Here is a 24,835-nt window from a genome sequence, read left to right as displayed (position 1 = left end):
TATGCCATCCATACTTCTCTACCACACGAAAACATCTAAATACACTAGTCATTTTCCACACAGAGTGGATGCCTAGATGTTGACAATATAACTATGATAACCGCCCGTTCGCCATGCACAATTCCATTTCCAGCTCATTAAGTAACAAAGAACGTGGCTTAACGGTAGAATTCGAGCCTAAACTTTGTTAGTCTTGCCCAAGACAAGGGGCATAAATGGAGGATACACATACCTGTCCGCTTCTTGTCCGGTCTTGACTTGAGAGGCATAAGCATCCTCAAGGTCGGTCTGAATAATATTATACCTGTTCTTTCGAACAGCTCGTAGACCAGCCTCCTGCATAATGGCGGCAATGACGGCACCTGACAAAGGCTCATTACGTACAATGAGCGAGTCAAGGTCAACTTCAGGGGACAGCGACATCTTAGACGCAATGGTTGTAAAGATCAACCGACGCTCGCGCCTGTCGCGCAGTGACGGGAACTCGATTTTACGGTCCAGACGACCTGGGCGGAGCAGGGCAGGATCCAGAGTATCCGCCCTGTTGGTAGCCATAATAACTTTGACATTGCTGGTCTGTTCGAATCCATCCATCTGGTTGAGTAGCTCTAGCAGAATTCGCTGAACTTCACGATCCGCGCCGGTCTGGGCGTCAAATCGCTTCGTGGCGATGGCATCAATCTCGTCAATGAAAATGATGGCAGGAGAGTTCTCTCGAGCCATTCTGAATACATCCCGAACCATACGAGGGCCTTCACCCAAGTACTTCTGGACGAATTCTGAACCATTCACACGGATGAAGCTGGCCGTCGTGCTGTTTGCCACTGCCTTGACCAACATAGTCTTACCGGTTCCCGGAGGGCCGTACAGCAAAACGCCGCGAGGGGGGTCGATACCTGGGACAAGGTGAGCCACATTGACATTGTACTTGCCATCTCATTAAACTCACCGATCTGTTTGTAGAGGTCAAAGTGCGTCAAGGGCAGTTCCACTGCTTCCCGGATCTCCTGCTTCTGCATATCAAGGCCGCCAACATCCGCATACGACACATCTGGCCTCTCACTTTCACCCAGCATAGCAATGGATGAGTCGGCCTCTGGAGGCAAAATATCGACGAGGGCATTTGAGTGACGGTGGAGGGCGACCGAAGACGACGGCTTGAGCTTTTCACGATCGAGGGTGGAGAGGACGCGAACGACATAATTTGAGCCAGTTGACGACTGAACAATCCCAGTACTAAATATAAAATTTAGCATGATTCTCTCTTCCAATTCGCTTGGCAATATACTTTTGGTCAATAGCTTCCATAAACTGGCCAATAACCAAAGGAACGCTCTGTATCCTTTTGATTTCCTCCTGTGCGCGGACGAGCTCTCTTTTCAAACTCCTGTTATGGGCGTATCCGTGAGTCCGTGAGTCCATCAGGCAAGGGGGAGAATTGATTTACCGTTGCTCATCTTTGATGTACTCTTCCTGTAGTTGAATGTACCTATCATCGGCTGTAAATAGACTGCGAGGACAGGGGTCTTGTTTTTAAACATACTCTAGATGCCTCTGGAGCTTTTTCAGAGTAGCATATTCATCGCCCCCATCAGTCGCAGTACCCTCGATAGAGTCTATATTCGGGATAGTATCCAATGGAGCGGGCTTGCTAAGTGGCGTGAGGTTGATAGCCGGGCTCTCCACGGCTACGTCTCCCATGTTGAAGGTGAGAGAAGCAAATAAAAAGGCACCGGAATGTTTCTGTGGCAGAGAGTATGAAGGGTGGTATTGGAAGAATGGTGATAAACTCGAGGAGTTATGGTGTGTCGTTGGAGGAACTGAAGCTTTGCGCTTCCACGACTGCTAGACTGGCTCACGTAGCTTACGATTGTTATCACGTGACCGATCCACGGCACGACAAAATATCTGTTGTGAGAGAGCCAAAATCCCTATTATTTTTGCTACCTCACTTTGCCCTATTACCAGGTGTGACTGGTTGTCTAGTTGTACAAGAACAGATATGTCTTTGCCTAATCAAACGTCTGGTATCAAATCCATGTGTTAAGCTGTCCTCGACATCGATATTATTAGTAGTTACTGCAAGATCGGGAGCCTTATTTGTAGAGATGGCTTATAATCCAAGATTTTTGCTACATTCTCTCTTGACGTAAACTGCTTTGATTTGAGTTTTTTGTGAGGGGCTGCTTTACCTATAGGCACTAGGCACCTGGTGCGACGAAACATATTCAGCCCGATGAATATTAGGTTGGTACATTTGCAAGATGAATTACTGGGTACAGCAGGGATACTATTTCTAACAGCCGAATATACAGGCCGTAAGTTGTTACGCAAGGTAGACTGACTGGTTAGAGTAGTATTTTCATACTAGGTACCCCATATTTTCCATTCTTAACTCGCATCCATCATGGATCCATGCTCCATGGACCCAATCTGGGTCTCCAAGAAATACCTAGCCAATCACTTAGCAAGTATAGTGGAGCGTCGTTAAGGAAGTAGAACAAAGGTAAAGAAAAGAAAAGAAAAGAAAAGAAAAGAAAAGAAATTGGAATAAAGGAACTAAGAAAAGGGAGGAGTGGGAGAAGAAGGGGGGGACGAAGAAGAAGAAAGAAGAAAAAAAAAATTCCGTCTATTGAAACGGATGTGTGCAAGGAAGGAAGCGGGTGTTATGAAGTTGGCTGGTAAATGTTCATCCATACCTCGCAGTACTCAGTTTGGGCGGATTATTAGGTGGGCTAGTTGAACATAAATACGTACCTTAGTAGTTTATAAGGGAAGCAGGCACCCTTTCTTTATATCACCAAGGCTGCTTCCCTTACTTTTTATTTCCCGCTATCCTCCTCTACCTACCTTACCTATCTCAAGCTACTTTCTGGAATTTTCATCCCATACTTTATCTAATGGTGCTTCTCTTGACAACCGAGGCCCCTCTTTATCTGTATGAACTAACACACTAGGCGTGTTTATTTATTAACTAAAACTAAAATAGCAATTGCCCGGGTTCACCATCTTTATGATCTATTCACCAATTACCTTCCTCATTGTTACCAAAGCAGTGAATACTCCTACAAGTTGTTCCAAGCATCCTTGAGCCCAAAGCAGTATCGGTAGAACACACTACTGCCTCCTACTCGACAGTCTCACTAACCCGAAACTAACATAGATTGTCAGTGTCAATTGCTTGCCAGTCTTATCTTCCAGAAGCAGAAATAATGATATGTCTTTACAACATTTGATAGCAAGTCTGATCAAGAGAGGGAGACTATAATTATTGACAACAGATGAACGACAGCCGCCCGATACAGATACCTACGGCGGAGGTACTCTGGAGACATGGATGATGTCCGGAACAGGAATAGTGGCATTCCCATGCCAAGAACTTGGATGATGACTAATCCGCAGCGTGACCTGCCACTGCTTACCGCCAATGTTAACCGACAGTGACCTGACTTGCCTTCTCCTTACCACGCTCAGCAACTCGGGGCTACTGGTAAAATAACCTACTAGGGAAGGTTTCATACGTACCTCCCTTTTCTGCCTGTTTGTTCTGAACCGGTTCTGCTTCTCTGCTCCCTTACCTGCTCTTGATTCCGGTGGTGCCTCGACTCTCATTCTCTCCACGCCTGTCCCCATTCCTGTTTCCCACTCTCCCGTGCCTCCACTTTCTGCTTTCCCAGCGATCTCTCACTTCCCCTGGACAAGGTGTTTTATTTTTTTTATTAAAAAAAAGAACTCTAAAATAATACTATATTACTAAATTCCAACACTTTCCAGTGGTGCACGGCGCAGTTTGCCCTGGTACGTTTCCTCCCTCCGCTTGTCTTCCGACGATTGGATTTTGCCTGCTTTTCCCTTCACACACTCTCCGGCTGTGGCCACGCACTATTCTTGGTTCACATTTGGACCATTTGCATACTTGCGAATCCGGTCTCTTAAAAAAAAAAAAAAATTTCTTGGACTCTCCAGCCTATCCATTCTATTATGTCTCTAGTTATGGCTAGCAACTGCTTTTGCCTTTACCTGTCATGATATGCTAATGATGTCGGTGCTGGTACAATAGTACTCCCTCGAGGTACTTCCACTCATTTTCTGCCTACGGCACCTATGATCCCGTGACTTCCCTCACTCCTCGCACTCTTTCTCGCGCCCTCCAACTGGTGCTATTTCGGGACCGGCTTCCATCCGCTTCTTGAGTCGGCATTTTAGTTGTCCAGCCTTGTCGGTATGTACATCAGATCTGTCCCCCTTTGTATTGAAAATAGCTGCCCCCTCTCCTCAGTTTGATTCCATTCTCTTTCCTAGCTGTTCCCCCGGTCGGGACAGACTGTCCTGGTGTATTCGTTGTTTGCCTCCCCGGGTCGCAGACTAAAGCGCGACCTTACCCCCAAAATTTGACGCGTTTAGATTCAATCTCCTAACTTCAATCCATCCACCCTGTACATATTATGTCATGTTTGGGTTAATGGGATTCATGCATCGATTTATGTCGATCGCTGACGGTGCAACTTGATTTGTGTCATAATATTTTCTGACAGCTCTCCTCCACTTGCAGATGGGTTGGTAAAACCACACGACATGAATGCCTGGCTAACCGACGGCTCGAACCTTCCCAACCACGATAATGGCGCTTTTCATCAGGCGACCATTGATCCTTCAGCAGCATTTCTCCACGCCTCGCCTACTCCCGACCCTAATCAGTTCCAGCGGATGTTCAACGGCGTGCCGCGAAATGCCTCTCCTGGCTTCCACAACCCTAACCAGGTGATTCCATCCAAGAGGCCAAGGCCAGAAGATGGCCTCTCAATGTCCCCTAGGCAGGCACCCGGTGGACTTGCTGCATCGCGTTCGCAAACGCCCCATCAAGTGCCATTCCCAGGGTATCAAGGACCAGCGAACGGCACTCCGCATTTTGCTCCACATCCCGCTCAGTATCAGCATCTCCCACAAGGAGCCACTCCAAATGTCACACAGTCCCCCATTATGCAGGACTTCGACCAACATGGCGTACAGAGGATGGGAACAGCATCCCCAAGCCCATTCTCTTCCGCTGGCCCTCTTGGAACTCAAATGTCGCCATCGCAGGCGGATCACCCAAATAGAGTTAACACACCACAAAATAATTCGTTCATTCCTGGCCAGGCTTTCCCTCAAGGCATGGGGCCGCAATTCTCACCGGCGAATGCTATGTCATCCGGTGCTGTGCAAGCACCAATGCAGGCGCATTACAGTGCCATGCCTCAGGGATATCAGCAGGCAATGGCTGCCCAGCAGCAGCAGCAGCAGCAGCAGCAGCAGCAGCGAATGCATGCCATGCAAATGCAAAACCAGGGTCGTCCCATGAATATGAATCCCGCTATGGCCGGTCGTCCCGTTGCAGCTGGGATGAATGCTATGGCAAACCCCCAGCAAATGGCAGCCATCAGACAGATGCAGCAAACTATGTCGAAACCTCCCAATCCAGAAGGGTTCATGAGGTCGCTGCAGAAGTTTATGATGTCTCGTAATATGCCCCTTGATCCAAACCCGATTGTGTGCGGCCGCCCGGTCAATTTGGTCCAGCTCTATGCTACAGTCATGAAATTGGGTGGCTCAAAGAAGATAACGGCTACGAATATGTGGCCTGTTATCGCCCAACAGCTTCAATTCCCGCCGATGCAATTCCCCATGGCTGTGCAAGAAATTCGTGAACATTACCAGCGGAATCTCGCTGCTTATGAGCAAGCATTTCTCAGTACCCAGCAGAAGCAGTTCGCAGATCAGATGCAGCAGCAGGCTGCACTACCCCGCCAACCTAGTGATCCGTCAGGCATGCAGTTCCAGTCGCAGGCTGTAAAGCCGCCCCAAGCATTCGAGAATCCGCAACAAATGGGACATCCCTCTCCTAGTATGCCGTCGGTATCAAACAATGTACAGAATAATGCTTCGAATGGGTTTGCAACTCCGACACAAGTCAAAGCACAAACCAAGCAACAGCATCAACATCGACTTAGTGTCTCTCGTCAATCTCAACCACCAACAATGCCACATGACCCTACCGGCCAAGCACAAATCCAGTCACCTGCGCATTCGGGGAAGGGCTCTATCTCTGCGTCAGGAAAAAGCGCCGAACAATTTGACCAGTCGCCAAACCTGCCCTTAAAACATCCGATTGAAGATCCTTTCAAACCTATGATTTTGTCAGAGAACAATTTCCATGGCCCTGTTGCTGTGGATGAGATTTATCAACTTGGCGAAGACATTTCAAGGCTAAAACCCAATGTTCCTACCTTTACTGAACTTGGTGTTATTGATATCCACGCACTTACAATGAGCGTCAAATCCGGCATCCATGCGGAGATGCGTATGGCATTGGACAGCTTGGCATCCATATCTTGTGAACCAGCTATTCAGATTTCGCTAGACAACTGCGAGGATTTGGTTGAAAGCTTGATCGAATGTGCCGAGGACCAGGCGGAATTTCTCGCTGAACATGCACCAGAAGTATCAGATATGATGCTTCTTCCCTCGTATGAAGAGATTACCCGTGGATGTCAGTCAGAGTGGACATCCCTGGCAGATATTCCAGAATTTGGAAGCCTCGAGTACGAGCTAGATCGAGCAGTTGATAGACTTATTTGCATAACAACTATCTTGCGCAACTTTTCATTTACCGAGTCGAATTTTGGAATCCTGGCAATGCCCCCTGTTATCCAGTTTTTGTCCACCATAATCCGCTATTTAGGGACTCGAAGCATGCTCCTAAGGAGTCACCAAAACACGTTGGATTTCATGAAGGACACCGTCATTTACCTGAGTAATCTGGCCCACACTATTCAGTTGCCCAGCAAAGAAGAGGCTCTCTGCCTACTACATTTCCTTTTGGCCTTCGCTCCATTCCCAGGCCCTGTTTTGGGACCGGAAGGAGTCATGTTCTCAACTTTCAACCCCTCTGTTCATAAATACACACCCGCAGCAGCGGATAGCTTAGCTAAGCTATTGGCTCGAGATGAACCGAATCGAACTTTTTTTAGAACGATCTTCGTCGGAGAAGGGGGTGGGGTTTCTCAACAGGAGCTGCTCACACGCTCGTTTGCGCTTGCCATTTGTCCGGTTCCCGATCAGCCGCGGAAGCCCCTAGCCATAGCAGATGCTCGCAAAGTGTTCCTCATGCAAGGATTATTAGCTGCGGATATCCTGTGCGGGTTCGCGGATGGGAATCTTGCTAAAGCGTGGCTCGAATCTACTGACGGGTTCGCAATACATCTCCTTCGGCTTTCCTGTCTTCTGAGCACGGAGCGTGTCCCTCCCACTAATACCAACCCCCGTCAATCCCATGCTGCCAGAGGACAAGCGGAAGCGGAAGCGTCTGCCTATAGCTCTATTATAAACCGGGGCCTAGCGATTCTGCGACGGCTAGCCGAGAAGTCCAAACATGCTGACACGAACAACACATTGCGATTCCCATCCGGGATAATTCCCAAGAAAGAGAGCCTCCTGGGGGCCTTACTGATGCCAAACGTGGACCCTGGTGTTGTTCGGCAGCTTATAACGTATGCGCGATTAGCAGAGTGACCTGGGACGGGTAGATGGGCTATCATAGTTGGTTTTTTCCCCTTTTGGTTACTTCTAGCGAAGGAGACACTATTCTTCTTTCCATATATGCCTTATTGATGTTTGATTCTGTCATGTCTTCTATTAAACTTGAGTAAACTTTTTTTTTTGGCCTGTATCAGTTTCTGTCCGGCGCCGGTGGGAAGATTATGTGAGGCGTGACATTGTGTATCATCGTGGTTATCACTCATTGTACAATGCTCAATACCCTCGGGCGCTAGATCTTGCAGGATGTCTAAATGGGTAAATTTATATCTTGGTCTTTCTCTTGATATACGTGCTGTCCCATTGGTAGGGACAGGATATTCCTGAGTTTGGTGACCTCATTAAATGGGTCCTGAACCGAGTCAAGGGAGATGTCAATAAGTAATATAGGATCAAGCTAGGTGACACCACTTGGACTAGATCTGGAATCTACGTGAGAAATGCCCTTTGGAGGAGAGGTGTCATAGTTTGCCTATTAAATTCGGACCATTGATGGAAATTAGGTACGGAATTAACACAAAAGCAACCGTGAAGTCATGGGACATGGACAGGATACAGAGAGCCGCACAATAGGGCAGAAGAGATGAGACCGGGAAACGACACAGCGAGACGAAATTATGTCAGAATGCAACAGGCCGGTCAACACCTCTCCGATAACATGAATGAGACCGCAGAAAGGCGATAGAACACCGGCACGATAGCAATAATACAGGGTTTGTAGGAGCTAGATAGACAAGAAATCAGGAAGGGAAAGAGGTAAAAGAGAAGAAAATGGAATGATCATTTCCAGGAACTGGCCAATGCTTTTGCCTAGCTTCTTTGCTTTACCCCCATTCTTTTTTTTTTTTTTTTTTCCTTCTCTTCCTTGCTCGTGCAAGCTTCTTTTGCCCTTTTTCTGGCGCTTTTGGAATGGGTATTGTATTGAACCTCCCGGTGTTTTCAAGCAGGATGGAGATCAATGTTCATGACAATAGAGAAAATGGCTGAGAAGTGAAGGACCACATTCTCGCGGGCAGAGCAAGCGCTCTTTTTCCCCCTTGTTTTGTTTTAGGATTCTTTAAAAGCTGCGTTCCAAAAGGAACTTTTGGATTTCAGGTTTCCGCCAACCCTATCGTATGATATGTTAGCCTGATTGGGCGGGCCTTCACCGTAGGCGTCGCTGAAGAAACACGAACCTTGACAATGATATGTCCAGTAAGACGATTAATCGAAACATCCGAGCTTTTCGCAGCACCCGTACCACCCGATTCGAGCTCCAAGAATTGTGCAAGATCATTCCTCAATGCGTCTAGATCGCCCTCGGTCTTCTGAATCTTTGTCTGCTGTTTGGTACCACCAGCCTTGGTAACCAGGTACACGGGAAGTTGGTTGGAAGCTGTGCGACGGACGAAGTAGGGAAGATTGGTGAGTTGCAAATTGGCCGATGAAGATCCTGTGGAAGGAGAGTTCTCTTTCAGTGTCTGGGATTGCCGGTTCAATTGTGCTAGGAACGTTCGACATTGTTGTGCAGAAATAATCGAGGGAGAATTAAAAAGCTGACGGGAACGAAGAGAATGTTCTGTGTTCAGTCAGTAGGATTTCTTTCTCTTCGATGTCGATTCGTTTTCGCTTCCTGGGAGGTTGAAGACCAGGTGGTGCCACAGGGAAGGAGCATCCGACCCTATGGAAAGGACGGAAACAATCACAACTTACGGGAGGCAATCAATCTAGAGGATAAACATCGGGAGGAGAGCGATCTACATTTTCCGGAGGGAGAAACAACCACGGACTGTGAAGATTTTTGTAGAGAGACGGGCAGCGATGTTGACTGCTTGCAAACGGCCGCGATGACGGCACGAGATGATAGAAAAGACGCCATTGGGTGCCAAGAGAGTCGAGCAAGCGACGAGACTCAAGGCCAGGCGATGAAGGAAGGAGGAAGAGGAAGGGAGGGGGATGAAAAGACAACAAGCAAGAGATCGAACGATGGAGATGATGAAGCCTTTCCTTTTCTTTCCTGTTTGGAGCGGAGACCTTCCGCTAATCCCAATTGGGACTAGCGCGTCGGCCAGCCCTCCCACATTTTCTTTTCGCAGCGACGCCGCACACTGATTGAGATTGACGAACCGCGTATCCACGTCTTTCCTTTCTCTCCTACTCTCTTCTGCCCCCTCCATCTCTATCCATCATGGCTGATAACGCCCCCCCCTCCGCTGAGACCTTGCTCAGCGGTGCTGCCGCTCATCCTCCGAAGACCGCAGAGGAGATCGCCAATCAATATGATCTGCTGCCAAAGCTGATCCCCTACCTCGATCGCCATCTGGTGTTCCCCCTGCTCGAATTCAGCTCTGTCCAGGATGACGACAATGAGGTAGTGCGGGCGAAATATGAACTGCTCAAGCACACCAACATGACCGACTATGTGGCCAACCTGTGGAAGGAAATCAACGACTCCGACATGATCCCCGACGAGTTTGTGAAGAAGAGGGAAGAGGTTCTCGCTAAGCTGCAACATTACCAGGACGAAAGTGCCAAGATCACCGATTTGCTGCAGGATGAAAGCGTCGTGGGTAACCTGCGCAGCGACAAGGTTGCCAACTTGAAGTTTCTCGAGGAACAGCACGGAGTCACCATCGAGATGGTCAACAGCCTTTACGACTATGGTCGGTTCCAGTACAGCTGCGGTAGCTACGGCAATGCGGCAGAGCTGCTCTACCAGTTCCGTGTCCTGTCCACCGATAACGACAAGGTTGCGTCGGCTACGTGGGGTAAGCTGGCCTCGGAGATCCTGACCACCAGCTGGGAGGGCGCAATGGAGGAGGTCCAGAAGGTTAAGGACTCCATTGAAACCCGACTATTCAACAACCCTCTGGGTCAGCTTCAGAACCGCTCCTGGCTGATCCACTGGTCTCTTTTCCCTTTCTTTAACCATGACCCTGCTCGCGATGTCCTGACCGACCTCTTCTTTTCCCCCGCCTACATCAACACCATCCAGACGAGCTGTCCGTGGATCCTGCGGTACCTGGCTGCTGCCGTTATCACCAACCGGAACCGTGCACACAAGAACAGCAGCCTATACCAGAAGCAACTGAAGGACTTGATCCGGGTTGTCCGCCAGGAGGGCTACGAATATTCCGACCCCATCACCGACTTCGTCAAGGCCCTGTATGTCGACTTCGATTTCGAAGAGGCCCAGAAGAAGCTGGGTGAAGCAGAGGATGTCTTGCGGAGCGACTTCTTCCTGGTTTCGGCGGCCGACGCTTTCGTGGAAGCCGCTCGCCACCTGATCTCTGAGAGCTACTGCAAGATCCATCAACGGATCGATATCAAGTACGTGTTGCGGAGACAAATAAATCAATGCATTCGAGATGAGGGAAGCTAACAGACTCACTGTAGGGACCTGTCTACCCGGCTTGGGTTGAACCAGGACGAAGGCGAGAAGTGGATTGTCAACCTGATCCGTGATACGCGGGTGGATGCCAAGATTGACTATAAGGAGGGCACTGTGATCATGAACCACCCTCCTCAGTCGGTGTACCAGCAAGTCATTGAGAAGACCAAGGGTGCCTTTTTCCGGACACAGGTTCTCAGGTTCGTTTGATCCGATACCCGCATTATCTCGATAACTGACCCGGACCTTACAGTGCCGCCGTTGCGAAATAACCGAAATAAAAAGCAAAATTCTCTGAGTTTTTCGAATCCAGATGCGTCTTTTTCCAATCTCTTGTTGGTTCTGTTCATGTTAGTATTCCCCGCGGATTGCGGGTTTTCTTGAGTGATGGGACCAAGCAGAGTGGCATCAGGCTGGCGTTCAGGTGGTCCACTGTTCATGTTCTCCTCATGGATCTATTTATTTATGTCCCCCCTTTTTTCATATGTCCATTTTATTTTTATTCTGTCCTTTTTTTGTCGTGATGCCCCACGAATTGGTTGATGCCTTCCAAATATTGTGAGAGATGATGATAGTTATCGTGAGAGACCATTGTTTCAATCTTACATATGATTATATCATTTTCCCCCTATTTCTTTCCCCTTTATGAAAGAGAGAAAGAAATACTAAACAATCCCTCTCCCTCTTCTATTCTGATCCTGCGGACGGGCCAAGTTTTCTTTCCACGAGACCGATTGATCTAAGGTATGTTACGAATGGTCTATAGGAGTGGGAATTTTCACTTCGGGATTTTTTTTTTTTTGTTTCTTTTATCCATCCGTCTAGATAATTCATGTGTTATTTATAGAACATTGATTGCTTCTTAAATTTTCTTCAGAAGGGTCTCTCTGGGTATTATTTTTTTCTCTTTGATTTCCCTTATTCTTTGCTCTTTCTCTTTATAAAAAAAAAAAAAAAAAAAAAAAACCACCGTAGGTCTAACAATGATGATGGGCCTGGATATCCTAAACACCATGGTTCTTGCAAAACAACACGCATAAGCAAATAGTATGTTGTAGTGGAATACAACATCCTCATGAGGAATTAAGGGAAGATGGCAAACAGAATCCAAGGAAAAAGGGTAGGTTGAAGGAATGGATGCAAGAAAAAACGGACAGCAAAGTAAATGTAGGAATTGCATTTCCAGCAGATATGAGTTAGTGCTCCGTTGTTGAATCAGGGTGGAAAAAAAAGACATCTATGCATGCATATCTTTCAACACGCGTTGAGCATATTAATAGACGAAGAACGAATGGCAAGTCAGCCTCTATTAGCTCATTAGGGGAGGCAATAATGCAGTCGAGAACAAAAATACTCCAGATCGCTAGTTAGAGGGTTTATTCCCTTTTTTCTTTCTTTTTTGAAAGGGTAATGAGTTTCATCGGGATCGTCGAGGTTCAGGTTCCATAGCACGTCGTCGAGGACCTGGGTTTCGCACGGGCACAATTTCGTTGATATAAGGCTCGAATTGTCTGCTGGAGTGATCGACAATAGAATCGCCAGCCATGCGAAGAGACTCTTGCCGTTCGTACTCCCGGGACATCACCGCAAGGTCGTCGATTTGCTCCTGTGCGCAAATGAGCGTCAGCAAGAGATGTCGACGACTCAGGATATCAGTCCACGCCAGGTGAAGGGGCAGAGACCCGTGTGAGAGGTACGCCCACAATGAGATATCCGTCGCGTCCCTTAAGATATCAATAAGAAAAAATCTTTTGTTAGGGATCCTGTCTCTCATGTTCGATGCTGGAGCCGACTTGGTGGAATGTATGTACCTGGTAAGTATACGGCCTGACGGAAGCGGACGGACCCAGGAAATACTGGATATGTCCAAGGACGATATGTCGGGAGAGACCATATCCCGGTAGCCAGTATTGCTGGACTTGGGACATCTTCATTGAGAGAAGGGTCTGTTGGTTAAATGCTTGGTGGGATTGTGTATAATTATATGTGCGTTGTTAAACCGCCAGAATCGTGGTGCTGACTGTAGGTGAGTATCTCAGCAGGTAATCTATGAGAGACTAGGGTGTATAAATATCCCTCCGGCACTCTCATGCAAGGGAAAGAGAATACTATTAAGGTTGTCAGCGTTATGTGGATATGCCGTTGAACTATGCCTAGGGGCCGTGTTAATTCCTGCAGTTAGGCCACTGGCTGGAGAAAGAATGAATACCATTGAGTAGCAAACCCGAGAACAAGCGGGGAGGAAGATTCCAGACAGGATGGCACCTAGGAAACCGGAGATGTCATGATCGAGCCTGTAACTCGTAGAAAGAAGCGGCTAGAGAGCCAATTTTTTTTTTCCCCTTTTTTTTTGGTTGCTGTTTCTGTCGGATCCCGGCGAAACCGCCTCACTCTTTCATCCAACCAGCCCCTTTACCCGGAAAAAGTGAGGCTTGACCTTGACCGCGACTAGTAGAGTAGCTTCCACAAATCGACGCTGGCAAAGGGAGACATGCCAATCCGCCAGGCTGTGATGCACTCGGAGGTATTGTTCCTGTGCCCTTCCAGTCTTGGCCAATTCTGCGGTGAACATGTAGCTTCTAAGATTGGTCTGATGATAGCGTGGCTCCATGAGCTGAACGTCGAAAGCGTCTATCTTCGTAATTCGCGTTGCTGTATGTTTAAGACCTATTAGCCCAGACGTACTTCCTTACAATTCAGGGTTTCTTGCATCTCGAGGTTGTTTACTGATCCCAATAGAGGTCATGCCGCATAGACCTCTCTCTTTTCCCTCAAGACCCTAGATACCGCTAAGTATTATCGGTTGAATCCTGTCAGCGTGGCAACAGTGTTTCTTTTCTTTTCTTTCCTTCCTTGTCTCTCTTCCACCCCTTTCCCGTCTAATGTTCCCTCGACCAGAGTTCTATGGCTGCAGATAGACTCCCACAGAAGTAAATACGCACGGTTTAATGTCTACCGGAGTAAACGGTAGACAAGTAGCTACGACCACACTTGATTTCGAAACGCAAAACATCTTGCATTTGAATTCCTGCTGCGGGGCGGAATTGACTCTGGTCTTGTTTCCAACGACGCGGCCAATAGATGGCTCGGCTAACTTCGAAAACGGACTGGAAACGCTTTTCCTACCCTTAAAATAGAGTGTGCGCTGTGCGAACTTACGACACCTGCCTCAAGGCCTGTAGTCAAAGCTGACCGCAAGTGCGTCCTGTGAAGCCCGATACTTCACCTTGTATGTCGTAGGCGGAGCTTCTTTATCTGATGAATGACGCAATCTGACGATCCACGGGAGTACACTGAGTCTAGACTCATCCACCTGCTGCTGGAGCTCCACAAGTTGCGTACAACGAAATGAAAGGTTTCTCTCAGTTGACTTTAACCCCGAAGGGCCCAATACGTCAACACAGAGCCCCGTCCCGCAGACATGCCCATGTAGGTACCATCTCATGAACTCTAGTGGGTGATCTTGGAGCATGTATCTCCATAGGAGGTCATCCTTCCTGATACTGCAATTCCTTTTTTGAGCCCACTGTAGGTTGCGCGCCCAAAGCCAGAAAACAACAAAGAATAACTCGCTTGTAAACGAATGTAGGATTGCTCTCTCCTCTAACCAGCAGGATAACCGGTTGATCGATCTCACCCTTTAGCCAGTTACCTTCCTAGAGTTTTCCAATATTAGACAGCATAACTGGATCCTGGTGCAGGCAGCGGGATTCCCATTCATGGCAAGAGACAGAAAACTGCAGCTAAGCAGGAGTCGCCGCATATGGAGAACATTGTACATGTGAGAGATGTTAGAACCATAATCTATCAATCTGGTCAACGAAGGGGGAAAAGAAAAGAAAAAAAGGCTTAAACAGCCTGATTCACCAGGCAAAGACCCACTGAGGGTGAGAACGACCCTAACACGGAGTTCCAGCTGATCGTTCTTTCCATACGAATGACAGAAGCCCCGAGGAGGCAAGAGTGAGGCGCTGGGGCAAATAGGAGAGAAGAGGAAATGGTTTGACGAATATTGCATCAGGCAAGAAAGGGAAAGGCAAATGGTACTCCCAAAGTAATCTAAAGAGTCTGTAACCAAGTGGAAAGCTTTCGAAAATCGACGTGGCCAGGTGGAGAGCCAAAAAAAAAAGCTCCGTGTATTATTGTCTATTTCTTTTTCATATCTCATCCCAATAACATTCACCAAGCATCTCGTAAGGAAAACATCACATAGGCCCACCATCGCCTCACTGGGGAGGAACATACGGGTGCATAAGCATGTCGCTGAATCTGCAGAGGATGTTAGCAATCATGGATTTTCCGCGGGATTGCATAGGGGACTGACTTCTCCAGCTTCTCCTTTCCTCGGACTTCTTCAACCAACAGCGGCATCCTGACAACGTTGAAATCTTCGTAGAGCTCCTCGATTTGCTCAAGATATTTCTTTTGCATCTTCCTTCGTGCATTGCACTGGTCACATTCACTATCTTGCTTGGGAAATAAGAGTTGGTTGACTACGATGGCATGGGTATCGATGTTGTAACTGGTCAGTTCCTGAATCATACGCTCGGTCTCGTACAGAGATAAAAACTCTGCAATACAGACACAGACAAAGGTGGTCATATCAGGATCCTTGAACTGCGAATTAACCTCGCTAATCGTCTCTCTCAGAGACTCCATCTTCTGCAAAAGCTCATCAAAGTTTTGACCACCAGGGAGGCCACCTCGAGAACCAAGGATTGAGTTCAACATCGGTCCAAATTGAGACGACAGCTGGGAAAGCTTTGCGAGGGCCTTCTCAAGCACAGTGGGAAATTGGAGAAAGCGTAGGGTGTGGCCAGTCGGGGCAGTATCGAACACAATAACCTCATAAGACAGAGACTTGACTTGCTTCAAAACCTCCGCAAAGGACATAGCTTCATCCACGCCAGGAATCTACGACAGTTAGTCAAGTTGTCCATGGGTTGTCACGGTTGGCAATCAGGGGGGGGCACGTACGCTGAATGCCAAATCCTGCATCATGCTCCCAACGCCAAGTCCAGACATAGGGTCATCGCCCTGTCCTTCACCGCTGGCCAAGAGATCTTGGATACTGCCGTTGGGATCAATTTCCATTGCACTGAGGTTTGTGTATCCATTCACGAGCCGGGCTTCCTTTCCAAACTTCTGCCCAAATGCATCGCTCAGGTTGTGTGCGGGATCAGTGGAGATAAGCAACACTGATTTGCGGGCTTTGGCGAGCTGGATTGCAAGAGAGCATGATGTCGTCGTCTTGCCCACACCTCCTTTCCCACCGACAAAGATCCAGCGAAGAGTTTTTTTGGCCGATAATCGACTGGAGCGTAGGCTCCATGAGATCGTCGGCTTGTACGACGGCGTTGGACGTCATTGTGAAGGTCGTGTGGGCTAATGAGACTGTTCAAAGTCAGCTCCTGGGTAGTAAATAAGTGGAAAGAGCATTCAAGATGGACAACGTACTGCTTAGATTGACAGACGGCGATCGAAGTTGGATTCACCACGTATTTGTACGGAGTAATCCCCGCAAAACCCGAAACTTTTGCGGTCGAAGCTTCGCGAAGATCGTGCTACCTGGGAGAGTCGAGCCACCAGCAGATGAATAGATAGATCGACTTCTTACGATCAACGCAGGGAGCGACCAGGTGACAGACAAGCACCGCCTCAAATCGAAACACTATGTGATTGCAGAGCAGAGTCCGTCTAGCCGCTTGTGTGTGGACGATGGCTGGCCCCAGGGGCACGTGCGGGGCTTTCTGCCTGAGGCGACCACATCATGCCATGATGTGAGGAGCAAATCCATCCACTGCATTATTCATTCATGCAGTTATCAGCGGGCGGACCATATAATATGTAATCAATTCCACTGTTATCCCAAGACAGGCTCAGCACTACATCAAACGGCGTAAGGTGCCAGCGTTTGACCAACAGCTCTGCCTGCCCCACTGAAGGTATCCTCCGAGTATATTGGGAGAGTTATCGGTGCTCTCCGATGCATGAGGAGCGGAGATAGAAAAGGTTACTGTGACCTAGACCCGGACGCAGAAAACCAAAATTAAATTCTTTCTCACACCCATCCTCTTTGGAGCGCAATCCCTGTTCTCTATTTCTTTTACTTGATGGACAGTGTCTCGCGACATCCCTCGTTAAGTGATAAATTGGGCATAGTCATAGACCGTCTTGAGCTCTACCAAAACCAGCTTCTTCCCCCCCCTGGAACACCCTCTACCTCCCCGAACGTGTCCTCCATACAAACCTCAGCACCGATGCCTCGCGATCCGATCACCTGTCATGTCCTGAACACGTTGACGGGCACCCCCGCGGCCAATCTCCCTGTGACGTTGACTCTACTCTCGAGCCCGTCCGGCCAGAGCCCCATCAGTTTCCGGGCCACCACTGATGCAGATGGGCGGGTAAAGAACTGGACACCCGAAGCGACTACATCAACAACTGTTCCCACTTTCCTCTCATCCCTGCCGGCAGCGGACAGCAAAACGCACTGGGCTGTTCAGTTTGAGGTGGGGCCATGGTATGAGGTTCAAGGTGTGGAGAGTTTCTGGCCAGAGGTGGAAGTGAAATTCACCGTCAAAGGTCGAGGCCGTGAGGGAGAGGAAGGGTGGCGGCACTATCATGTGCCGGTGCTGCTGGGGCCTTGGAATTATTCTACCTATCGGGGCTCGTAGTTTAATTAAGAGTGCTGGATGGTCCTCATTATCTTTGTGGTGTGGTATAGACGGCTCTGTATACTGGAGGGAATTGCTCGATGTGAATGGGGGCATTGGTTTTCATGGAAGATGGACACCAGGAGTGTATGATATAGGCAAAGTCGCTAAGTTATTCGCATTCTAGACATGAAGGTAGATCGGCACCGGCTACTCAGACCTTGAAATTAAAGCTAGTTCGATCCTTAGTACTTGTATAATTTATTCTATCGGTACATGATACAACACATTGTCTAGCAGCCCCTCGCTGATTGTGTCGCGTCTTCTTCGTCGTCGTCGGACGATTCCTGATCTCCCGATTCATCTCCACTGATATCTGACTCCTTTTGGTCCTCAACTGGGTTGGACTCCCCTTGAATTTCCTCCACCTCTCCGACAACCCGTTGCGACTGTTCATTTCGCGTCTTCTGGACCCATGCCTCTGCATTTGCGATAGCATGCTCGGGAGATGTTTTGTATCCCAGTAAGAAGCCTTGAATTTGAGCGGGAGAGAAAGTATACTCGGGGATTGTCTCTCCGAACGCTCTAGCCAGTTCATCGATATCCGCATCCGAAAGGCTTGGGGGATCGTATACATTCAAAGAGCCATTGGAAGTCGGAAACTTGCAAATATCTCGTTGATTCAAGGGGGCCAATTCGTTTTGATTGTATTTATTTTGTAAATCGATATTCGGATGTGGGCTACAGAAGATATTTTGAAACATTTGCATTGTTAAAGAGCGATTCGTAAGCTTGAACTCAAGCTGGAAGTCCACACGGCCAGGTCGAATGAGCGCTGGGTCCAGGTGCTCATGGTGATTGGTGGTCATGATCAGAACGCGGCCTTCTTGAGCAGCCACTCCGTCGATAAGGTTGAGTAAAGCAGAAAGTGTCAGATTGTTCCGACCTTTTCGCTTCTTTTTGGTCCGACGGCTGGTGACTTCGTTGGAGTCGATGTCTTCGAGGAGCACCAAACATCTGCGTGGCAGATCCTGGAATAGCTGGGCGAGGGCGTCTTCCGTGAGCTGCTGGGAGCCAAGATTCAGGATATAAACGTTTAACCCAAGAAATCCAGCAGCGGCGAAGGCCAGACTGGACTTTCCAGTACCAGGAGGGCCATAGAAAAGATAGCCTCGTCGGTAGGGAATGCCTCGCTCACCGTACCATTTCATCGTGGCGGGATGAAGGTATTGTTGCACGTCTTGGATGAAATCATGCTTTCGATCCTCCTCAAGCAGGACGGTTGATAGAGGTCTGGCGGGACGAGACGTTGATCGCGTCCATATAAACTCTTCGTATCTTTTAGTGCCGCGGTATATGACGGTTTTGCCCTTTTCTTTCTGCGAAAATTCCAGTCGGGCTTCCAGCATCAGCTGCTTCAAGGCTGATGAATCCCACCCTAGACATGAGATCCGCAGCTTCTCCGTCCTTGTGTAGACCACTGTGCCACGCTCTTCCACTTCTCTGGTGAGAGCCAGGTTTCGACCCATGAACCTGAAGCGATGCGTGCCGGTCGAGGGCGTCCATAAAAGTGGACGAGTATTGGCCAATGAGGCTTTCCATTCTGCATCAACAGTCTGATCTGGATACAAATCATCGGTGCTGCTTTTATCTGTATCATTTCCATCGTACATCTCAGAATTCAAAGACGTGCTCGCAATCAGATGGCTCTTATTCTCATTGAAGTGCTCTTTCATCAACCAAAACATGAGATAATTGTACGCTTCGTCATACGAATGCACCTCAATGCTGGAGTAGAATAGATGGAAAGGAAGGGTGCCATACTGGTCAAGGAGACTTTTTGCAATAAATGATCCCAAGGCAAAAGATGAGAGATAGAAGACTTTCCCAAATGGAGACTCCATGCTGTGTGCCGATTGTGGCTGCCACCATTGCCAGCAGCCATGAAGGTGTCCAAAGAATAAGGGCGATCTTCCCTTTGTTTAAAGGGGTATTAGTACTTCTTTCTACCTTAGGCTCCAACATAAACCACGACTAGGCCTCGTACAACAAGGCTGAATGTTGCCTTGTGCTAACCCACCTGACATGATGGTCAAGGATCAGGTACCCTGCAGATCATGTAATCTATCCTGCGTTGGAAATATTGGGATCATGGATAGACTTTAAGCTTAATAAAATAGCATCTGTGAGATCAGGGATGTTCGGATTAGACATAGATTTTTTTTATGAGCATATGCAACATGCAAGCTGCTATAATTTATTTAAGTTTTATAGGATAATTTTGTTATTTTAAAGACGGCACTCCGTCCTACCTAGTAATCTCAAGTACGTAATGTGACTTGTACGCAGTAGCGTTAGAATATCATACCTAATTAGTATACTAATGCCCAGTGATAATTCCAACAAAGTATGCTCCTTACTCTGGGATAACCTGAAAAATCGAACTTCTAGCCAAATTAATCGACCCTTAGTCTAGAATGGTCTAGTAGGAATCCCCCACTGCTAGCATTGTTGAAAAATCAAGAATTGAGGGGCGCAAGACGTCATTGCTTCCATTTATTTAAAAGGTTAAGGAGAAAAAGTGGAGGACCAATAGATGCGATATCTTTAATTTCACTTCAAGTTATACCCCTTTTATTATATCGATAATCTCATAAAACAATAGTATTAGAACACCAAAACCAAACCCATCTGCATTCATCTGATATATCCAGTGCGCCATGAAGGTGAAGGATTGCAAAGAAAAGTATCTTTCTGGAGCCCCGCATACTTGAATATAGTTGCCAGCTTTGCCCTAATTTACAAGTCTCCGCATCTGCACAATGGATCCTCTTGTTAATATATAGAGGAATACAGTCGATTTAGACTTGAATTTTGTACCTACGTACCCCGTAGTGCAGAACTGCAGCTACATCTCCACCGGGTGGACTAGAAGTGAGTCCGCTGGGTGCCTGCCTACAGATCCTTCTGGATTGTCCAGACTTCATTTCTTTGGTGGCAATCCAGCAAACCCACCCATCCTTTTTCAGGGCCCCAAGGCCCCAACGAGATCAACCGAGGACCAATCACGTGATAGATGACAGCGAAACGAACATCACCATGATGGTATTGCGTCATCACTCCGGGTCCAATCAGCAGATGGATGGATGATGGATGGCGGTATCAGTCAATGTACACGAGTGACTCCCCTGACGGAGGACGGAACCAGAAGGGATACTACGGAGTACCTGGTTGTCGTATGATCCCAGGTAAAGCAGATTTCCCTGCTACAGTACTCCGTGCCTACTGCTTACTAGGTAATACCCTGGATCCCATCTCAGCGAGAACTCTGACCGCCCTGCAAGAGAACAAACATGGCACCGATCTTGATTCGTCCCTGCTTCGACAGCAGATCCAACTCTGTCTATGAGGGGGACCTTCCATGGAACGATACTCATGAGTGGCTGGCCGTAGTGGAGCCGGTAACATGTTGTGAGTGGCCACTTGGTTGGTCCGATCAGCCCAGAAAAATTCCTGTCGTCGTCACCGTGATCTCATCCCGGTTTCTGTCTCCCCATCGCTGGAGGTCTTTTCATAGTTCAGGTTTCAATCTGGAGATATAGTGTTGCTGCCCATTTTAAGTTTCACAGTCTCTCTTAAATTGTTCTCCGAAGGAACGATGCAGCTTTCCTCTCTCTGTCATATTTCTCCCCCCTTTCTCTCTCTGTTGTCGACTGTTCCATGGCTTCCGTCATCGGCATTGGTCGAGAAGTATGACTAGGAACCCACTATCTCCAAAGTTTCTGACTACTTGCAAGCAAGGGCCAGAATTTTGGCTGCATAATACATTCAATCCTTGATTTTCTTTCCCCTTTGCTGTTATAGAGTTGGCTTTTCCCCTTTCATTACCATTGATTGAATAAGTTCCTGGGGTCGATTAGAAATCAAGACGATACGCACAAATATAAAAAATCAATCATATCAATCGTAAATTAGTAGGAAAATTGCCAAAGACAAGCGTCGACAGCATTCTCCACGAAAAAAAAAAAAAAAAAAAAAAAGTAGAAATCAAATAAAATAAAATCGTCCTACTCCTCTGTAGAGAAGTTTATTCGATTTTCTTTTCGAGGTTGCACTCTGGCTGGGACCCGTGGGAATTTGTACTCACCCAGGGTTGCATAGTTTTGGCGTGACAGCCGTCGAGTTCGTAGCCGGTAGAAGAACGCTTAGCTCATGACACTCTCGCCGCCTCCCCTCCCCCCCTAAAATCTCCCTGTTAAACCCGACTACGTCACAACTTCTCATCTCCCTTCCCTCGCAGTTACTCTCGTGAACACTCTGCAGAGAGAGAGAGAGACAGATATATCCCGATATCAACAAGCAGCCTCAAACTTTTAGCGTTAGTTCTCATTGCTCTTATTTTCTCTATATTACTCTTGTTCCCTCCTACGAGTTTGACTCTCTATCTTTGCCACTTTTTCTCTCGCTTGTCTTTTTTTTTTTTTTTTTTCCCTTTTTTTTGAACCCATTTCTTCTCTGCCGGTCACCTGCAGCCCCTTCCGAAGGTTCGTCTACTATATCGTTCCCCTCCAGCCCATTATTATGTCTGCAGCTGTTGCTTCGACTGTTGCAAGCAACTTAGCGAATCACACTCGTAATCCACCCCCAATGGACTCGAAAAAGAACGCGTTAGATGCCGAAGGTTGGTATATTTCCTTGCGCTTGAGCCCATTGGGGTCGCTTATTTTTATCGCTTAACTTCCTTTTTTTCCCCACCTCTTGTTCATTAGTATCATTCCTTGGTATCTTTCACACTGTCTTTGTGGTCACGCATTTATTCTGCCATGGACGCACGCGCCACTATTGTCCAGATGTTTATGTTGTCTGTTCTGCCGCCGGGATGACCTCACAATTGGCGTCATCGATGGGGCTCTGCTATCTGATCCCTGACGGCACGGTTGATACACCATCGCATTCTTCCCGTTGACCACACCTCATTATTGATATCTTATCGTCGACATCTAAGCCTTTATCGCCTTATTTCACCATCACATTATCCGCTGACTCATATTCTTGACTTTGCAGACTCTAAAGCTTCATTGCTAGAGACCAAGGAGCAAAAGGCCGATGCAGATCAACAATCCTCGCTGGCACCTCCTCCACGTCCTGCTATAACAAGTGCTGCTGATACTCCCGATTACTTTAACTCGGTCCATAACCCCTTCTCTTTGGAACCGAACCCCTTTGAACAGTCCTTTAGCGGAGGCGGAAGTGGTAGTGGTAGTGGTTCTGGTGAGACACCGGGGAAATCGATCCTTCCTCCCGTTGCAGCACTCACTTCTCCTGCCATACCAGGTACCAGTTCTGCGGGCGGTGGCTATAACTGGTCAAACTCATTGCGCTCTGGACCGCTGAGTCCTGCCATGTTGCCTGGGCCTGCTGGTTCTAATGACTATTTTGATAGCATTGGCAGAGGCTTTCCGACTCCAAACGAATCGTCAATCCGTACTGGACTGACGCCTGGTGGTGGAGGTTCTATGTTCCCAGCGCCCAGTCCTAACTCCCAGGCCCTCTTACAGCAACTGCAGAGTGGAGGCGCAACGCCTTCAACCATTGAATTCCATCGCACAGCACTCACTGCCAAGAAAAACAGTTTGAATGGTCCCACTTCCAACCCAACTTCTGAGCCCGATCAAGGATCCCAAAGCGCAGCCATGGATATCAAAAGCAACCAGTCCTCAGGGGTCGATCCGTTCGGACATCATGATGCCGCGGATGCGGCGAATGGGTTGTTCATGTTAGCCAAAGGTGGACAGACGGGCGCCAACCAGTTCATGTCGAACCAGCCACTTCAAGGTAACGACCAGCCACGTGATCCCGGTGTAGACAACCGCGGCTCTCAGAACTTGAACGGGGCCTCGAATCATGGGAGGGAAGCCAGTGGGGATGCTTCAGATTTTCAAGGGGAACTGGCAAAACCGGGTCCTAAAGGAAAATCTAAGAAGAACACGAACACGAAAGCTAGTGGTGCCGCGAACAACAGGCGCAAAGCCGATGACACTCCCGCCAAAGGTCCAAATAAAAGGGCCAAGATGAACCAGTCATCTGGTAGTCCTGAACCTCACTCTGATATGGGAGAGTCGGACGAAGAAGATGAGCAAAAGAAGAAGCCCCAGACTGATTCAAAGAAGATGACGGATGAAGAGAAGCGGAAGAATTTCCTAGAGAGGAATCGGTATGTTCTGAACCTTCAGATCGATGCCTTAAATCTTTTGCAAGCGATGCTCACAGATACTACTAGGGTTGCGGCACTTAAATGTCGACAGCGAAAGAAGCAGTGGCTTGCCAACCTACAAGCGAAGGTTGAACTTTTTACTTCAGAGAATGATGCTCTGACTGCCACAGTAACTCAGCTGCGTGAAGAAATTGTGAACCTAAAGACCCTACTGCTTGCCCATAAGGATTGTCCAGTCTCCCAAGCGCAAGGAATTGGTCCTTTGATGATGAATGGAATGTCGACAGGTTTCGATTCCAACCCGTACAACATCCCCAACAATATGGGGATGCAACCGGGTGCACCCATTCCTGCGCAGGGCCTTCGACGACAATAAAAATATTTTTACTAGACCGCTGTCCTAATAATGCCCCGATCTTGGTCCATTTTTACGTCCCTAGCTACAGCTTTTCTCCTCAATTGTGTTAAAGCGCAGACCAGTCTCTGGTCAGAGCTCGGGGTTCGCTAGCTGGGATCTTGTGCCCGCGTTACGATCGTTTTCAGCTTCGGCTCTTCGTGCGGCCCCTGGCATGGGTAGGTGTTAATGATGTATACGAATTCCAAAAACGGTCGACTGAATCTGAGGGTCTGACATGGGATATCACTGGAGGCGCAATTTCGGCGCAAAAAGCTTATTTGCTACTTTTTTTTCTTTCTGCCTTGTCCTTTTCTACGCTTAAGCCTTCATTCTCGAGGGACCCCCTAGACTGGTCGTCTTGAAGGATGTGATTTGATGTGCCGTGTACGCTTGATTGCTTTTATACTCTTTCCCTTCCTTGCTATAATTTGGTTGGCCTCCCTTGTTCAAGGGTTTTCTATTCGCTTGTTTGATATTTTGTGGGTTGCTGGTTGCCTTTTTTTTTTTTTTTTTGAATTCTGATTGTTTCTGCGGTTTTTGCTAGGTGGCGCAACGGGGGCTTTTTGTTCTACCATAACTTCCTACTGTTACAATCTCACATGTCAAGATGTCTGTAGGCGTCA

General features: G+C 47.9%; 9 protein-coding genes across 9 annotated transcripts; 4 read left to right on the top strand and 5 right to left on the bottom strand.

Annotated features, from left to right (window-relative positions):
* Positions 1-158: 158 nt before the first annotated feature.
* rpt3 (proteasome regulatory particle base subunit RPT3) lies at positions 159-1,701 on the bottom strand (the record flags this gene model as incomplete). The annotated part of the gene is made up of 6 exons (XM_033572296.1): positions 159-177; positions 233-896; positions 950-1,236; positions 1,289-1,387; positions 1,448-1,489; positions 1,544-1,701. The coding sequence occupies 6 exons, from the start codon at positions 1,699-1,701 to the stop codon at positions 159-161; spliced, it is 1,269 nt and encodes a 422-aa protein (XP_033425611.1).
* A 2,874-nt stretch (positions 1,702-4,575) lies between these two features.
* ATNIH1004_007676 (putative ARID/BRIGHT domain protein (SWI1)) lies at positions 4,576-7,551 on the top strand (the record flags this gene model as incomplete). Its single annotated transcript, XM_033572295.1, has 1 exon — positions 4,576-7,551. One exon carries the CDS (start codon positions 4,576-4,578, stop codon positions 7,549-7,551), a length of 2,976 nt encoding a protein of 991 aa, XP_033425610.1.
* A 1,081-nt stretch (positions 7,552-8,632) lies between these two features.
* Positions 8,633-9,433, bottom strand: ATNIH1004_007675 (mitochondrial 54S ribosomal protein mL49; the record flags this gene model as incomplete). Its single annotated transcript, XM_033572294.1, has 4 exons — positions 8,633-8,683; positions 8,751-9,058; positions 9,268-9,281; positions 9,345-9,433. The coding sequence occupies 4 exons, from the start codon at positions 9,431-9,433 to the stop codon at positions 8,633-8,635; spliced, it is 462 nt and encodes a 153-aa protein (XP_033425609.1).
* A 309-nt stretch (positions 9,434-9,742) lies between these two features.
* Positions 9,743-11,217, top strand: INT6 (eukaryotic translation initiation factor 3 subunit E; the record flags this gene model as incomplete). The annotated part of the gene is made up of 3 exons (XM_033572293.1): positions 9,743-10,884; positions 10,951-11,145; positions 11,199-11,217. The coding sequence occupies 3 exons, from the start codon at positions 9,743-9,745 to the stop codon at positions 11,215-11,217; spliced, it is 1,356 nt and encodes a 451-aa protein (XP_033425608.1).
* Positions 11,218-12,362: 1,145 nt separating this feature from the next.
* ATNIH1004_007673 (uncharacterized protein) lies at positions 12,363-12,873 on the bottom strand (the record flags this gene model as incomplete). Its single annotated transcript, XM_033572292.1, has 2 exons — positions 12,363-12,669; positions 12,770-12,873. 2 exons carry the CDS (start codon positions 12,871-12,873, stop codon positions 12,363-12,365), a joined length of 411 nt encoding a protein of 136 aa, XP_033425607.1.
* A 2,298-nt stretch (positions 12,874-15,171) lies between these two features.
* GET3 (ArsA family ATPase) lies at positions 15,172-16,313 on the bottom strand (the record flags this gene model as incomplete). Its single annotated transcript, XM_033572291.1, has 4 exons — positions 15,172-15,214; positions 15,270-15,859; positions 15,923-16,259; positions 16,309-16,313. The coding sequence occupies 4 exons, from the start codon at positions 16,311-16,313 to the stop codon at positions 15,172-15,174; spliced, it is 975 nt and encodes a 324-aa protein (XP_033425606.1).
* Positions 16,314-17,205: 892 nt separating this feature from the next.
* ATNIH1004_007671 (hydroxyisourate hydrolase) lies at positions 17,206-17,622 on the top strand (the record flags this gene model as incomplete). Its single annotated transcript, XM_033572290.1, has 1 exon — positions 17,206-17,622. The coding sequence occupies one exon, from the start codon at positions 17,206-17,208 to the stop codon at positions 17,620-17,622; it is 417 nt and encodes a 138-aa protein (XP_033425605.1).
* A 272-nt stretch (positions 17,623-17,894) lies between these two features.
* ATNIH1004_007670 (BCS1 and AAA domain-containing protein) lies at positions 17,895-19,505 on the bottom strand (the record flags this gene model as incomplete). Its single annotated transcript, XM_033572289.1, has 1 exon — positions 17,895-19,505. The coding sequence occupies one exon, from the start codon at positions 19,503-19,505 to the stop codon at positions 17,895-17,897; it is 1,611 nt and encodes a 536-aa protein (XP_033425604.1).
* Positions 19,506-22,182: 2,677 nt separating this feature from the next.
* Positions 22,183-24,191, top strand: atfA (bZIP transcription factor atfA; the record flags this gene model as incomplete). The annotated part of the gene is made up of 2 exons (XM_033572288.1): positions 22,183-22,282; positions 22,666-24,191. 2 exons carry the CDS (start codon positions 22,183-22,185, stop codon positions 24,189-24,191), a joined length of 1,626 nt encoding a protein of 541 aa, XP_033425603.1.
* Between the last annotated feature and the right edge of the window lie 644 nt (positions 24,192-24,835).

The sequence above is a fragment of the Aspergillus tanneri genome (assembly GCF_003426965.1).
Source record: "Aspergillus tanneri strain NIH1004 chromosome Unknown AapTan_7_pilon_pilon_pilon, whole genome shotgun sequence".
NCBI lineage: Eukaryota > Fungi > Ascomycota > Eurotiomycetes > Eurotiales > Aspergillaceae > Aspergillus > Aspergillus tanneri.
This window is presented reverse-complemented; position numbering and strand designations above follow the sequence as displayed.